The 17953-nt window shown below is 42.1% G+C and overlaps 1 protein-coding gene across 3 annotated transcripts in view; it reads left to right on the forward strand.

The window, feature by feature from the left end:
* Window positions 1–17953, forward strand: part of Carpa (Carbonic anhydrase-related protein A) — a 236133-nt gene that overhangs the window by 119985 nt on the left and 98195 nt on the right. For all 3 annotated transcript variants that reach the window (XM_076813867.1, XM_076813868.1, XM_076813869.1), the window contains exon 2: window positions 5651–5698. In XM_076813867.1, the coding sequence (XP_076669982.1) occupies window positions 5651–5698 (48 nt within the window). The remainder of the gene's footprint in view (window positions 1–5650; window positions 5699–17953) is intronic.

Here is a 17953-nt window from a genome sequence, read left to right on the forward strand (position 1 = left end):
GCCGATCCTAGCGTCGACTTTAGTCAGCATCTCCAGAAGTTTAAAAAAAAAATTAGAAAAAATCGCTTTCGCGAAAATGTATGCTGTAACGAAAGGGTTGAAAGTGTACCCACTGCCATGGTATCTTTACAATTAAACGTGGCAAAACAAAATAACCACAAACATTGTGTTATATTTTGAAAATGGCTTATTTTTTATAGATTCCATCAAAAGGGTTTATTTCCAAACTTTTTATTTTAAAAATGACTGTTAAAAGAATGTCGCTAAATTTAAAACATTGCCGCTATCAGATGGAAGAATAAAATGAACGCGTCCTAATAATAAAAGAAAGATTTTTACTCTAAATTTTTTTCCACGCCGAAATGTACCCTTTCGAAAAACCACTTCTGTATCTTCGCAGGTTCTATGGACCGACTGAGAAATCTCGGAAGATTCGGGGGTGTTTTCCTCGATGAATCGTAATTGCAACGAGCCTGCACAGAGTCTAAGCGTTTTAATCGTTCGTTGATCGCCCTCGAAACAATCGCAGCCCGAAGTCGATACAGGACCCACCCTTCGCTGAGAAATTCAGCCGGTTTTATTGTGTCGCAGCCCGGACGCGCGACGCGTTGTCCTCGAGCGCGCAAAATATTATTGAACAGCTGCGAGGAAGGGAATTGCAGCGAGGCGAGCAGGCTTCATCGCGATAGCCGTGAAAAGCGTAGCTGGGGTGAAATTACTGCTAGGGGAAAAAGAAGAGAAAAGGAGCTATCTCCATTCCGCTGCTTGACTCCCCTTTTCTTTTCCTCGTGCTCGTTGCCGGAGTACGCGTCGCCGCCCATCGATGCATTCGATAGGAACGCTCGCGCCCCTCGTCTCTTCTCCCGCGCCTCCTCGCCAAACAAACCTGCTGATTTCTCCGGTTCGACGTTTAACGGCGCTCGTCGCGAGGGTACGTAAACGAGCGAAAAAGTAACGTGAAAATTGCGCTCGAGAGGCTCTCGCGTCCTCCGTGGCGCGGGCTGGATTGATCGAAGGGTGCGGGTTGTGAGAAGAATTACACGAAATTTCATTAAACCTGCCAATTCTGCTTCCCGCCCTGAAAGGGACAGGAGAAGTTTCACCTTAAAATGGGAAGCAATCGCGCTGAGAGCTGCGCAGGCATCTGTGATTGACAAGAGCGGGGCATAAACTGATGAGGGTAGCGGCGAAATGATACAAGCTGCATTAAAGCGTACGAGCTCGACAATGGAGGGAGGGTAGCGCGAGGGAGAGGGGGTATCAGGATAGGCCGAGAAAGTTTTCCAATTTGAGGCAATTAGTTTGCCGTACGGGACTCTGGATGGCATGCATCCAGATAATCGAATATGGGTCACCGTCAGAAGTGGAATGGGCCGCGTGTTGGTCAGACGACCATTAGAACGGGCCAGAGAGAGAGAGAGGGAGGGAGAGAGAGAATGAGGAGAGTTTGACGTGGACGCGTGGACGAGGGTCAACTAAAGCCCAGCCTGAAGCAATAGTTGTTGGAGGGAATCTCGAACTATTCGATACGCTTAGGGCATTAAAACGTTCCTGCCATGGAACGCGGCCCTCGTGGAGAAATTTGCATACAGAAAAACGACGACGAACTCGATACTGGCCGCTACGTTCGCTGGCTTCGAGATAGAAAAAGTAATGAATATTGCAGCGCAAGTGGTAATGCGGAAGATAAAGCGCCCGGTGCAACGGGAATTCAATTTTGCCAGTGTCCAAGGGCAAGAAACGAGGCTCTGCTTGAGCGTGCCTCGACCGACTCCAAATGGAGCTTCCAGCGCAAATAACACCTCGATTCTTTCTTAAGGGGTCAGTCCGCTGTGACGGTTTGAAAAATTAAGCTATTTTTAAAGATTTTTTTTCTCAGTAGATATAACATATAATGCAATAAATCTTTTTGGTATTTATTAAGCTACTCTTAGCTATACTGTTATACAAGATTGAAGTTGCATTTTGAACAAAGTCTTCTTTGAAATGCGGTTTCTCAGTAAATATGAACTGTAGCCACAAGTTGTGTTACATCACTTTGCTCGTCGTGGCGAGAGGAAGGTTTTAACGTTTTTACTTTTTTAAAATAATGATTTTTAAATAATAGTAGTTTGCGACGCCACCGCCAGGTGGCGACCGAGCGATCGAGCGCTTCTCGCTTGCGAAATAGCGCCGCGGCGGGAATAAGTGGCCGAGGGCTCTCGAGTTTACAGATTGCAATTACAGATTGTGAATCAGTCGCGCTACTATGACGGGCGAAGCTGAGACGGGGGACGCTAGTATTATACAAAAAAAAATTTAAAGAATTTTTTTATTGGTTTTAAAACTTAAAACGCAATTTTCTCAAAACAACATTTTTTCAACTGGTGCAGGCGATTGCAAAAAAAAACTATTTGACCAATCTGTTTGAAATTTGTACACGGTATTCAGAGCTTCAGTGGCTATGGTCGGGACCACGGAAACCTTTTTGGATTAAACCATTTCATAGTTTTTACAAGGCAAAATGTTTGAAAAATTCACCGTATTTCGACACTTAAACTTCAAACCTCCGCCATTTTGTTAATTTTTTATCAGTAAAAATAATCCTGGTTCCGGCGATAACCACATTTACAATGATTACAACACACTTTGAATTTTTTGTTTCTAATATGTCGTTCTCTCGGAATCACCTGCACCAGCACTGCATCGCTTTCTCAAGACGCTCACATCAGTGCGCTATATATTTAAAAAAAACTGTAAAAAATTTAAAATAGATTTTTTTATGCTGTGAATAAGTGTATTAATCAGTAGACAAAAGATAATTTACGTTGGACATTGCGTTTACTAAAAGATAAATCTTAAAAAATGACAATTTTTCACGACTTCACAGTGGACTGCGACCCCTTTAGGGGGGTATAGGACTATTGAAATCTTGAAAAATCGATTTTTTCATTATTATTAATTCTGAAAGTGCCATGCTTTGTGAACATTTACAACAATGTTTCGTAAAGAAATTCGAATAATTACGGAAATTATAGCGGTTAACGTAATTGAGTGCACCGTCGAAACGGCCTCGCATTTGAGATATCGTGGCAACCATTTTCTAGAACGCGTTGAAAGTTTTACAAAACAGTTCTACTGAAGAAAATTCTACTTATCCTCTTCTAATTCCTCTTCCTCAAAGAAGTCTTGCTGGGCCAATTTTTCCGTCTCTGGCCATCGCAGTAAAATACCCCCTTAACCCTCGGTTGTCACACTGGGTCAAATTGACCCTGCAATTTTATAAGCAAAAAACTTTTTGTCGGAATTGCTTCAAATTTTTTTATAAGCATTATGACACTTTAAATATCAACTTTCAACGATGGGCATATATTCTACAATGTTCAAATTTTATCTCAGAATTTTTGACACTTAATTTAACAAATTATTTTCAAATAACAACTGCTTGAAAATTGGCAGGGTCAAATTGACCCAGTGTGACAACGACGTTCGAAAAAGTGAAAAGGTGCGACAACCGAGGGTTAACGCGCGATACAATTTCATTACACATACTCGCCCATCTAACATCATCACGCGGAGTTTAAATCTCGAGCTAATTTCACCGACTTCCGCCACTGTTCCATTTCGTTACAATTGATCACCCCGGCCTCGCTCGTCCTGCTCAACACGTATCTTCAAAAAATTCCGAACACTTTCCAGAGTAATCGATCGATCGGTCACTCGATACCAGCAAGTTCGATTGATCGATGCTCACGGCTGTGTGCCTCGTGATGGAGCCTCAAAGTTTCCCTCGACGTGCTGGAACTTGCCGAAGATATGCAGGTCGGGGGAGCTGGTAAATTGCTAATACCACGTGCAACGGTTCGCCGAGAAAAATGTTACCGGTGCAGGAGGCAGGAATAATACAAAGGGGATCGCCCAATGTCACGCATGGAAGGTAGAAATCACACCGGTTGATAGCAAATCGCTCCTTTCCGATGAATTTATTCCCTCGGTTGGGCCATTCTTCTCGTTGTTGCAACGGGCTTCGGTATCGCGAATTTTTCAGATATTGTGCCTTCGTGGAGGGGGGGATGATGACAGGGTTTCGCATTTTACTCGCGACCGTAAAGCGTTATTACGATTTCTACGATCCTTCGGACTGCCACGGTTATTTATCGGTTCCCATCAACATCAAGCCCCCTTCGTTTTAACGAGGTCACATTCTGTCTGTTAAGACTTCAATTCTCTCTCCTCCCTCCTTGGTTAGTTAAGAAGACAGGGCTGATCGTTACGGGATTTAATAACAGAAATAATCGGCGAGAGTTTGAGCAGTTATACTCTTAATCTAGCTCTTAATTAAAGCTACACAAGTTTCTTTTTGTGATGTCTTCTTAAGGGGTTGTACCTAGTCAGGCGACCGAAAAGAGGTGAATATTCGTGATTTTTTTTCGATGAAGCGGAAGCATATAATTTTACGAAACTTTTTGCGTTTAAAAGAGCAACGTTTAAAGAACTTTTGGTAATTTTTTCGTTGAAAAATATTCACGTTTATAATAAAATAACAAGCGACATCCAAGAAGCATTTTTAAAAATTTGCTTTTGCGGTGAGCACTGTTATTTGGAACCAGATTATATAAAATCAAAAAACAAAAAAGATTTCGTTAGTATACTAATGTATTCTTCCGATTAACGGAGGGAATATCCGAAATATTAATTTAAAACAAAATGGCGGTTATTTGAAGTTGAAATCATGATTTTTTCGTGCAAAAATCCGGCGAAGAAATAGGCACAACCCCCTAAGGGAATCCTCCGGTCGAAACGCTCGAAAAATAGGTGAACTTTACGAATTTTTTACAAGAAGAGATTGTAATATATCCTAAAATAAGTTTTTGGCATTTATTGATACACTCGTGAGGGAGGAAAAAAAATTTTTGTGTCATGTTTTCGGTCTTGATACATTTTCTAGGTGGCTCTTAATGCAGTGCTGCCAAAACGAGATGTCTAAACGGTAACCATGAAATTTACTCACAGAATGGTCCAAAATGAAAAATCAAAAAAAATTGTAGAATTTACAGGATATCGCAGTATCCGTTGTTGCGGCAAAAATTACCGAAACTACGATGATTGGTGCAAGCTTGAGCGAAGTAGTTCAAAAAGCGGATAATTTTACGCACAAATATGCAAATTAAAAAAAAAACCGTGTTTCAAAAAACTATATTATAGGATGCTGCGATAGCGAGTCCAATTGCGAATCAAATGCCTGAATGTTATTTTTAATCGGTTCATTAAATCCGCTGAAATCGTGGTTACCGTTTCGAAATATCGCGTTTCGAGAAAAAAGTGTTCAAAGTGTTTTCGGCTCATACCTGCGTTCGGAGTTTCAATTGGTTATGTGACTGTAGAATCTAAACCGTTACAAATTTCGGTGCGAAACTTTCACCAGGGTATTTTCGGGATGCGATATTACCAAAATACATATATATTTTAAAAAAACGTTTTTCTGACAAATTTTATCCGGAGGGCCCCTTAAAAGCTACACGAATAAATGCGGATGCGAGGTATCGATTCACCACGTTTTGACTGGTTTCTAAAAATGAAGCGCATACAAATAGCTTTGATAAATGTTACCCAACACTTCATTTATAGAACTGTGAGCGTTGTACTAAGAATTTGCTTGATTTTGTTACAGACTCCGAGGCCAGCTGGGACGAATGGTGGACCTACGACGGGATCTCAGGTAAGCGCCTTCGATCGAAATAAACGACGGCCTCCTGGATTTGCAGGATTTCGAAAAATCCAGCTAAGTAGTCGCCACGAGTTTTCTGCGCTATCAGCCAACGTAATCGTCCGTGTGATCGCGTATCGTTACCGACACGAAGCCCCTCGCTGAAAGAGCAACTTAATCGTTACGATTTAATTTCCATTAATATTCGAGGATTTCGCTATCGATTGCATTAAGTTCGCCCGAGCTTAACCCCCCCGTGTCTTTCGAAGCAAGAGCTCGCGGAATAATGAGATATCGGGGGAAGACTCCCCTTGAAAATAACTCTTTCTCCCGTTCGGCCGCGAAACGCGAAGGTTAATATTGGAAAAGTTTTATGACTGGATGATATTCCGGGACGATTACGGAATTAAAGCCGCGCCCGATGGCGATGGGACGCGTTTATCTGCTGGTACACTTGCTGGGAAAACAAGCAAACGTCGCTGGCTCTTCCCGCGAACTTTTTAACTTCTCCGTCCACCCTCTCGTCCGACTTCCGCATAAATACCTACTGAACTGCTATTTTTGCTAGCCAGGGTACAGTTAACGTAGCTCGCAACGAAGTAGACTTGTTGAAATTCTACGAACCTCGGACTGCAGTGGGTAGGTCTGGCTATGAATAGGGGAGCGTTAGACGCTAAACTTCAATGAACTTTAAATGCTGCGTTAAATATATTCAGGTCATACTTCTCTCGCGTCGAATCGTTTCGTTTGATTACTCTACGCGGGACTAGGAGGCGTAAGTCGCAAGGCGTTGATCAATTTCCATCATGCCACACCGTGCTGGCGCGTGTGGGGCCCTCCTAATTTACTTAATTTTAAGTTACGAGGCCATCGAGTGGCTCGTGGCGCCAGCACGAATTTTTTAATCTCGCCCACCCCCGCACGGGGGTCGCTGTTTTTATTAAAAATAAGACGGGCGCCGATAGGGTCGTGCTAGAGGGCTCGGGAGCGCCGAGTTTAGCGTTGTTCCGCCATGCGAGCCAGCTGCCACAAGAGAAACAGTGCAGTATACTCGGTTAAAGGGGCGTCCGTATAAACCCGCCGAAATTCTCCTCGCGCTACTCGTTCGAATTTCTTTTTATCGCGCCAACTTTCGCTACCGTCCATGGTTGGTCGATCGCCGCGTAACAAGCCTGAAATATCCGTTCGTGGCAGGCGTCGTTAAAAGTGAACACGCTTCTAAAAACAGGGGAACGACTCGGTTTGATACTTGGGTTGATTAAGACGTGCTTTAGCGAGCCCATTAGATGTAGATATTAATTTTGTAGTCTCAGTGCACGTGATAATACCCTTCAGTTTATAAATCGTGGAGCGAATCAAAGCAGAATGATTCAGTTTCTTTTAATTGCAGCTGAGATAATTGATATGCCTGTGTTTGTAACGGAACAATATCACCATGTAGGGGGAGTTCCCCTAGTGCCGGAGGCTTAAGGTTTTTCTCAAGAAGAAAGAAATAATATTAAATTAATCTCCTTAGCTGTGCACATGCGACTGGAACGCGTCGAAACTTAATTGTTGTTTTTTCCATCCCCTCTACGGTTTACGTGGAATAACCGCTCTGTAGCGTTTCAAATGTCACTGATATGGTCGATGAAAGAATCAACTTTGGAAGACCCTCCAACAGTCGTTAGGAAATGTGTTCCTCTACTACTCATTTTCGTGGCCCAAGACTTGTGTGTTTAAAGTTGGACATTGCTTGAGGGAAGGTAGTGATGGATTTGAACGTATCGCGAGTATTTTTGTTTGAACAGGTACTGGTTATGATTCGGTTTCAAGTCCGTCTGGCTATGTACGTTCCCATTTCATTTAGTTTGTCGGATTTTATTTCAGTGTGATGAAAATGAAGCATTACTTTCACAATTGATTGCAAAGAAATATATTGAAGCTGTGACTTGTTCTTTGACACAATGTTTATTAACATCATAAGCTTTAAAAAGCATGATTGTTTAGTCCAAAGTATGCATTATAGATGACGCTGCAGATGGATCGTTGAGGGGGGATTCTCGTGTAACAGCCCCCAAAATTTTTTTTTTGTTGTAAAAACTATTGTTAATAATACATTAAACTCTTTGGGGATATAAAGAAGCATCTTGGAACTTGCAGAAAATGTTTTTTTTTATGTCAATCCTTCTTATTATTTATTTATTATTGTAAACCTCTTCAACGATGTTGGCGGCAGGTGTAGCACCTGTCACAATCATCTGATTGTAGAAAGAAGAAAATATTTTTGAAGTTTAATAATTTACGCTGGGACTGGACCTAAAATTTTAATTTTAGTTTCTATTTGTAATTCTTTTTTCGTCGATTTAAAGAATAATAAGAAAAATTTGTCTAAGGAAAAAACTTACTTTTTCTTTCAAACGCTATAACTCTTTCAATTTTTCATTTTTTTTCTCTAAAGTGGACCAATCCCAGCGTAAACTATCTATCTTTAAGAAACTTCTATCTTTTTTGCAATCAGATGGCTGTGATCGATGCTACACATCCCGCCAACAGGAGTTACATCGTCGAAGAGGTGGACAAGATTCCACAATAATTAATAAATAATAATGAGGATCAACATAAAAAAAATATTTTATGCAAGTTTAAAGGTGCCTCCTTATTTTCCAAAAGAGTTTAATTCAATAAGACCAACAGTTTTTTTTTTAAAAATTGTTAAACGTCAGTTACATTCGATGCTGTTAGACGAGACTCGCCCCTAAAGAGGCTTTTTAAAAAACTTTCTTTTGTTTTGCAGCGATTTTTATGAAACGAAACGAATCGAAAACTTTTTTAAAATGCCTCTTTAATGATCCATCTGTAGCACCATATATAATGCAATTTTCTGACTAGATACACAAACATATTTTTATTAAAGCTTATGATGTTAACAAACATTGTGTCAAAGAACAAGTCTGAGCTTCAATTTATTTATTTCTAATTAATTAAAAAAGAAATGCTTCATTTCCGACAAACACGACTGACGAAGCTGTACCCTTAAGCGAACTTCCCCTCCAACCATTTTGATAGTCACCGTCGACCACCGCTTTGCATTCGGATCTCCAGAAATCTTCATCAACCCCTCTCCTTTCCGGATTTATTCGTCACTCACTAGACGCGGCAACCACCGAATTTCTCAGTGACTTATTACACCAAGTCGAAGGGGCGGGAGAGGAGGGGGTGGAGACCGGATTTTTAGGGTGCACCGACGTCTCATATCGGGGACAGATGGCTGGGCCGTTTTACAACCAATAACAGACTCCCTTCGCAGCGACATGTATCCACCACTATCCTCAACCTATGTCCGTCTAGATATATATCTGTGCCGCGTATATCCTCGAGTTCGGGGCTGGCGGGCTGCAGAGAAATATCGTTTCAGACTCCTCCATCGTTCTTTCTACACGTATGCGCCGTACAGCGCATAAAAGCGAACACGAAGGGGAGATATGAAAAGACTGTGCTCCACGCGGGGATATAATTTGTTGCAGAGTCAATGCCACCATCGCGAGGTGGGGGGCGAGGATAAATAAGCTGAGAGGGGAAGGTGATGAACACGACTGACGTTCCATACGTCCTGTAATCAGAATCAATGTATCGGTCTTCTTTCGAGCTGCTTTAATAACTTCTGCAACGTTACCTTGACAAATCACTGCCCTCGCTGATTAAAGTCAAGCGTCCCGTTGATCCTTCGAAGGAAACAGATTAAGAAGATTCATTTGAAGATTACGCTCGGCGGGAGGATGGAGAACGATAGAAATTTTTGGTGGCCGTTACAAAGGGGGCGGAAACGTAACGTTGAAAGGGCGAAGTCGGCGCGAATATTCGACGAGGTAAGAATACGCGGGAACGAAAAATGCTTCAATACCAGCGGAACTTTTCCACGAGCGGGATTAAGTCAGCTTCCTCGTTGAGCTTCTCGTCTTTCGCCTTGGTACGCAACTGGTAGCATTGCCAGCGCCCCGCTCCGCTACTTGAAGAGCACTTTTCCGGCCCCGCGGAAGTACTATTCCGAAGTGAAAATGAAATTTCTGCCGCGGCTAGAGGGCACTACTCTTTCCCCTCCGACATATCCAACGTTGGGGGACTTAATGGTACACTTGTTAAGTGTGCCAGAGACCGACCGCGAGAGCGTTGGTCTTACATAGCCTTGTAAATAAGGGAGGTAATTAAAATTTTCTCTACAAAGAGGGTTGATGGTTCCGGGGGGGAAGAATAATAATGGAATTGAACGAACGCTGTCTGGGGATCGTCTAAAAATGTCAAACCCCTGTGAAATTGTAATAGGGTAATTATGGGAGATACAGGTCCCACCGTTTTGAGAACTCTGTTTCGAGAAAAACGCGTTTAAAATGCGTTTTAGTTATGCTCGGCGCTCGGACTATAACTTTGAAAATATATTTTTGAAATGTTATAGAAGCGACTTATGGAAAAAATTTTGTTTCTATTTTTCGTTGGATTTATATGGTATTCTCTTTTTAAGGGTGATAAATATTAAAACTTTGATTTTCTTCAATCCCAAGTAGTAACACAAGATATTCAACTAATAATATGTAGATATCCTTGGAAAACCTTTCGATTGCTAAATTTAGATGCGGTGAAAATTTTGCGCAAGGTGCGGCAGCTCTCCCATCATTACCCTACTCCTAAAAAGACCCTGCGGACTTGCGTGAATTCATCAGCGTTGAGGCGCTGTAATCCCGTTACATGTAAATATCGACGGCGAAACGGAGCGAAAAACGTTTCGTCGACGATGTGCGCGACGTCATCCGCCATAATCCTGGCGCGAAGAGCACGGATGGAGGAGCCCTAATAAAATCACTCCCCGGGCCCATTATTAATATCGGAATGGACGATTAATGTCCCGTAACGGAGGGGAACAAGAACGAAACGCAGGCGAACAGTATGAAAGGGACGTGGAATAATTAAGAATAATTGCATGTAAATAAAATCGGTTGCATGTGATACCATCGCCAGGCTATTCAACGACGCGTATGCGTCCTCATCCGCAGCTTTTTGTGGCGCTTTTATGTCGCGAACGACGCGATTGATGCAACCGGCATCTATTTGCGCAACAGCTCCCCTTGCGCGGACTCCGCAGCATGGTTCTATCGTAACATATGACACTCTTCGACTCTTCGTTTATACGTATGCTTAGTTTACACCTAACCCAGATCTAACCCAGTGGGCTCACTGGGCCGAGCTCTTGCCCAGTCTGAACGCATATTCCAGTACTCGGCCGAGTAATCCGCCGGGGAAGATTTTCACTCGGCCGAGTGGCAGACCGATGACACGGCCGAGTCACTCGTGAGGTGTACACCCAACTTAAGCCTAGTTTACATTAATCAAGTAAACGGTACAGTAGAGTGGCGAGTGTGAAAAAGCATATCCAACTCGACTAGTGTAAACAGTTGGTCGAGTAAAAAGTCGGGTAAACGGGCGAGTATTAGCCGAGTCGAGTGTTAGAGCGACAGGCATAGTAGCTAGGCCGAGCATTGGGCTGAGTTCACTAGGCCGAGTTACTTGACTAATCTAAACAAGGCTAAAATGCCAAAAATTCAATATTACTTCCAACTTTAATTGTGGCGGAATTGCATCCCTCGCGTGTGTGTCCTTGTTGAGAAGAGAAAGTTAAAACGCTACACTATCGAGGCCAGGAAGGGTCGTCAGCCTATTGTCATGTTTATGTAGAGGACACGCGTCTGTTTATCGTCAGTCCAAGCGTAGGGCTGTAGCTCACAGGAGACCGCACAGGTTATGCAATCGGTTCTGGAATGAGACTGGGTGGACATTGTAGAGCACACCTAGTGTTACAAAACCGTAAAGGGTTTTTGTACAATGGGCCTTCGTTTTCGAGAAATTTGAGTTCAAAGTTTTGCGCGACAGTAGTATTTCAGTTGTGCAAACATTCTTAGGAAGCAACGGTCGTAGCTGCGATATTAACAAGGAGACCGCACAGGTTATGCAATCGGTTCTGGAATGAGACTGGGTGGACATTGTAGAGCACACCTAGTGTTACAAAACCGTAAAGGGTTTTTGTACAATGGGCCTTCGTTTTCGAGAAATTTGAGTTCAAAGTTTTGCGCGACAGTAGTATTTCAGTTGTGCAAACATTCTTAGGAAGCAACGGTCGTAGCTGCGATATTAAGATGTTTGGCTACGGTGCTGGAGGTCTTCTGTTCGATTCCTGGTGCGCGCTTGTTTTTTTTTCTTTTTCTTTTTCTTACCGTAGTAATGTAATGGCTGCACCTAAAATCGTGTAAATACCTACAGAAAAATCGAGGGCGAGTCGAGTACTGGGCCGAGCACTGGGCTCAGTTCACTAGGCCTAGTTACTTGACTAATGTGAGACTAGGCTTTAAGGCCTCTACGTCATTGCTCCGCGAAACCGAAAACTTCGAAACTGCTCGGTAACGAAATTGGACGAGCACTTCCCTCCCGGTAGATCCTCATTTTTATTGCAGTGGAAGTTCTGGAGAGTCATTGTCGCGGGTAACAATGAATCTTAACGTAATCCCGTTGCGCATTAAAGGGTGCCCGGGCTCCTTCGAGCAAAATGGAGTTTCCCCTGTCATAATGGGATTGTCTCGCACGTGTCGCTACCCTCATTCGCGCGCTGAGATCCGCGGCGCCTGAAAATTTTTTCCCCCCCAGATATTCCGAAGCGCCGAGCCGCGAAACGCGTCTGGCCCACGGAGCACCGGCCTTTTGGAAACTTATTAACCGCGTATTCTTTATGAGGCCGGGGGGCTTCGTTACCGTGTGGAAAGCCGCGGCGAAAGCGGAACCGGGGCGGTTTATTCTATAAATTTGAATGAAAAGCAACAATCGCGCGGCTCTGTTATCCCGGCGGAACAAATAAATGTGCGTTGGCCTGGTTTCTGGGAAAGGCAGGCAAGATTGGCGAGCTACCGCTTGATAATAGGTACGCTTTTCACCCCTGTTTCCTGCGATTCGCGGATCGATAATTCGCCACGCTCGCCGGGCATTGTGTTCATTTTCGCCGGGGGAAATGGTGGACGTTGAAGTCGGTAGCGAACGTCCATCTGCTTAATCTTAGGGTGTAATAGAATTCCTTAACCTCTGTGGCAGGATTTCTGTTGCGCGTATCGATAGAGATTCTATAAGTACACCGCCCAGATTTAACCCTTAACTGGTATACTGTTTTCGGCAAACGTGACTGGTATACTGGGATCGTGGCTGACCCCAAATAAAAAAGGGCACAGAAATTTGTAAAGTCGACACTAGAGCAACCACTATGAATATTTTCTTCTTAGGTAATGTGGAAAATAATAGGAGCGTAGAAAGTTAAACTATTATTATAAAATTAATTAGAAATTCAGTTTACCAACTTAGACAACCGAAAATTGTACATCGAACTTTGGGTGCTTGGGGTCACGAGCGACCCCCGGATACCAGTTAAGGGTTAAGGAGGGACTCGCCTGTAACAGCCCCCGAAATTTATGATTTTTGGGGGGAAAAGCTATGTTATTATTGCATTAAACTCTTTTGGGATATAAGGAGGCATCTTGGAACTTGCAGAAAATGTTTTTTTTATGTCGATCCTTTTTATTATTTATTAATTATTGTGAACCTCTTGGACGATGTTGGCGGCAGGTGTTGCACCTGTCACAGACATGTGATTGCAAAAAGAAGAAAATATTCTGAAAGTTAAATAATTTACGCTGAAACTGGACCTAAAATTTTAATTTTAGTTTTTATTTATAATACTGTTTTCGTCGATATAAAGAATAATATGAAAAATTTGTCTAAGGAAAAAACTTACTTTTTCTTTCAAACGCTATAACTCTTTCAATTTTTCTCTTTATTTTTTTGCGATCAGATGACTGTGATAGGTGCGAAGAGGTGGACAATATTCCACAATAATTAATAAATAATAAAAAGGATCGACGTACAAAAAATATTTTCTGCTAGTTTAAAGATGCCTCATTATATCCCAAAAGAGTTTAATCCAATTTGACAAACAGTTTCTTCAAAAAAAAAATCTTAAATACCAGTTACTTTGGGGGCAGTTAGGCAAGAATCCCTTCCGTAATTGTTACAGCCGGTACAGTGGTGTTGGAAGAAGCAGAATTCTAAAAGATTTGATCGATCCCTTTGAAATATTCGACCGTCCGGAACTTCGAAGGAAGCGGTGATCGGTTTGGGTTACATGGTGAATAAATGAACGGGGCAAGTGGAGCCCCGTTCCGGGGAGTGAAAAGTACAGGAATGTCCCTTCGACGTTAACATTTCCGTGACATTTGACAATGGTCGCGAGAGCCTCTATTTCGCTTCTACGCTGGCGGCGCGGTGATGAATATTTGATATTATATGTCCCATTGCTATGGCGACATTAGACCTTTCGCCCGAGATAGTGACCTTAAAGCAGAGGAGCGTAAAAATGTTAGACAGAAATATAGAGTCTCATATATGCGATCTTACGATCATGATTATAGTCCTGCCTTACAGACGATAAAGGCTTACCTCTCTAACGTATCGTCGAGTTTGTTCTGATCTGCTCTTCCTCTATAAGGTAATTCACGGTCATATTAATTGTCCTGAGCTTGTTGCATTGATTTGTTTTATCTTATTTTTATCTTTCTATGTAGTAATGGTAATAATTTTGTATCTCTGTACACTAAAGGGTTTCCCGTTAATAATAATAATAATAATAATAATAATAATAATAATAATAATATTCAACATCTCCGTTTTACCTTCTTCAATTATAGCTTTCAAGTCTCACGCTTAATCCCATACTTTCATTGCGTCTTATCACGAACAATTCTTATATCATCACTGTCATTTCCATTCGCTGCGTTCCTCCCCCGCATCTAGAACATTTCACGTCCGCGTCGCTCCTCTTCGCGCAGTTCACAAGATTGTTTCCAGCTTGCAAATATTTTCCCGCCAAGTCGCCTCGGAAGTACCGCTCCCCCTTTCGCTCGCGAAACGCCCGGAATGCTGCGCTACCGATTGCTCGCCAGCGTTTTAGGAAGTTACACCAGAGACCCGCTGTCCTCTAAGTAGACGGCATTAAGACGTCAGCTTAAAGAGACGCGCTTGTGTACATGGCTAATACAATGTAGCGCCCATTCCGGGAACGAGTGGCCCAGCGAACCGGTGAGCTCGAGCACGAAGAAAGTGGAAAATTCGTTGCGTCGTTGAAATTTAATTAAACGACGGGGACAATTACCGCTCTATCGAGAGGAACTGACGCGACTTCCGTTTGATTAAACCCTGAACGCGAGAGTTCATGAAGCTCCTTCGGCGAGCATTGGTGTTGCCCCGGCGATAGAGGAAACGATTCCGACGAGTGGGATATTTTGTCGATGCTTGGGAAACTGAAATTCCTGGGAATTCGGAAAATTAGATCCACGGGATCGAGGAGGTAATTGGTTTGCACGTGTCCGACGTCTCAGCGAGCCGCGCGCTCGTCATCGATTATCCGGAATCCGAAACGATCATCGTCGGATCGTGCCTTCTGGAAAACCTGATTCGATGCCCCCTTGCGCGAAATCGATCTCGCAGCGCCCCGGACAGTGGTCACCATGGCGAAATTTGCATAGTTATGCAGGCTATGCGCACCCCCGGACGCCGTTCCCGGCAGCAGAATTTCGGGAATGTCACTAATTCGCCAAACGGAGTGAGACCTGACCGCGTGGCTGCCTGCGTCAATGGCATCGCTGATAAATAATTGTATTTATCGCGGCGCATCTTAAGCGCGGTTTACTGCGATGATGAATCAAGTGTGCCCTCGGACCTGTGAGTTATCGCGGAGGAGAATTGTTATGGAGCACCCTTGGATCCATGAATTATTCCAGAAGAAGCTACGATAGGGCGAATCGGTATCCATCAATGTTGGGGTACGAAAAAATGACGACCCAGCTGCTTCTGCTTATAGGTTATCGGGGAAATTATGTACAAATGTACATCGGTTTTGTCGGGTATCATGAAGAGAGGAGGATTAAATCGAGGAGCACTTGGGTCGCCGAATTACTAGGAGGGAAATTCTTGTAGCTCCAGATGGAACGTGTGAAAGGGAAATGAACGCGTATTTTGTATAATATTATAAGTTCAAACATGGGGACTACAGTAGTATTATTGACTACTTAAATTATAGAAGTTGGGATGTTTTGCTCGCACATACTAACGTTGACGATTCTACGAAACTTTTGTACGACCTTTATTTTGCTATCGAAAACTTTATTCCTAAAATTTATTATAACCGTTCGGCTTTTCCTAAATGGTTTTCTCGCACCTTAATTGGACTGGTTCGTAAAAAGAAACAGGCTCATAGAGCCTTTAAAAAGAGCTCTCAACTGTCTGACTACTTGACTTTTGTCAACTTGCGAGCCGAATGTAAGAGAATTGCTAAACATTGTTACTACTATTACGTACGCAAAGTGAGCTATCGGTTCGGATTAATAACATTAAACCCTTTTGGAGTTTCATAAATTCTAAGCGCAAACGTCTGGCTTGCCATGTAACATGTTTTACAAAGAAAATGTGGTCTCCGAAACGCTTTAATCCAGAAATCATGCTTGAGAGAGTGCAACATAAATTTCTCAGATTTTGTTCATATAAGCTAAAGAACCCTATGTTAATATTCGATCATGATTACTCTACAATATTAAACACAGTCAACCTCGAAACATTAGCCGCACGTAGAAGAATATCCGACCATTTCTTTATTTTTAATTTAACCAATAACCATATCGGTTGTTCCTCTCTTCTTATACAAATCAATTTCTACGCACCTGAACGCGCATTGAGATCTAGAGCAGGACTACAATCACTTAAATCCAGATCTACATATGGATTAATTAATCCATTAAATTGAATTATTGCTGACTCTAGTACTCTCTATAATAGTATTGATTTCTTTAAGGGGTTATGCCTAGTCAGGCGGCCGAAAAGAGGCGAGTATTTGTGAATTTTTTTTTAAGAAGCGGAAGCGTATATTTTTATAAAACTTTTTCCGCTTAAAAGAGTAACATTTAAAGAACATTTGGTAATTTTTTCGTAGAAAAATATTTACGTTTATAATAAAATAAAAAGCGACATCCAAGAAGCATTTTTAAAAATTTGGTTTTGCGGTGAGCACTGTCATTCGGAACCAGATTATCTAAAATCAAAAAACAAAAAACATTTCGTTAGTATATTAATGTATCCTCAGGTTGACGGAGAGAATTTTCCGAAATATTAATTTAAAACAAAATGGTGGCTATTTAAAGTTGATTTTTGCACGAAAAATCAAGATTTCAACTTTAGATAGCCGCCATTTCGTTTTAAATTAATATTTCGGAAAATTCTCTCCGTTAACCTGAGGACACATTAATATACTAACGAAATCTTTTTTGTTTTTTGATTTTAGATAATCTGCTTCCGAATGGCAATGCTCACCGCAAAACCAAATTTTTAAAAATGCTTCTTGGATGTCGCTTGTTATTTTATTATAAACGTAAATATTTTTCTACGAAAAAATTACCAAATGTTCTTTAAACGTTGCTCTTTTAAACGCAAAAGGTTTTGTAAAATTATACGCTTCCGCTTCTTCAAAAAAAAATCACAAATATTCGCCTCTTTTCGGCCGCCTGACTAGGCATAACCCCTTAATGGATCTGCACACACCTTTAAAACACAGTTACGTAGGATTATCGGATAACGTCTTATCCAGTGTACCATGTAATTTAGCATGTCTATCTTTCGTTATATTAGGTAAAGTTCTTTTTCCTTTGCAAACATTTATGCAAAGAGGGCTTCGGTCCGTTTATAAATAAATAAGTAAATAAATTATGTATTATGATCCCGTTCATTGTCCAAGTACGAAGCTAGATATTACGTATACAGTTCGGAATTGCAGACGACGCATCGGTTTCCCTCGGAGGTAGGCCAGGCACTATTTTCCCTGTGCGAGATGCAACAAGGTTTTCGAAAAGTGGGGAAAGTGGGACGGATCCATGAATAATAGAAGCAAATGAATATTCGAGTAGCGGAGGAATATTCGTAGCAGGGATGCATGAAATAAGGTGAATACCTCCGAATGGTCCCGAGAATCTGCTGAACGGGGCAGGATATCTAATTCGACAGGGCACTACGTTCATCCGCCAGGGAAACTTTCCACGGAACAATAACGTTTTTGTAGCCAGCCGTATCCCTCCCCCCTGCTGCGAAATAAAAATGCATTGCTTTTACGAGGCACGTGAAATTCGTATGAACGAATTACGAAAGGAGAGGCATCGTCAC

This window comes from Andrena cerasifolii, chromosome 6 (assembly GCF_050908995.1).
Source record: "Andrena cerasifolii isolate SP2316 chromosome 6, iyAndCera1_principal, whole genome shotgun sequence".
In the NCBI taxonomy this organism is placed as follows: Eukaryota; Metazoa; Arthropoda; class Insecta; order Hymenoptera; family Andrenidae; genus Andrena; species Andrena cerasifolii.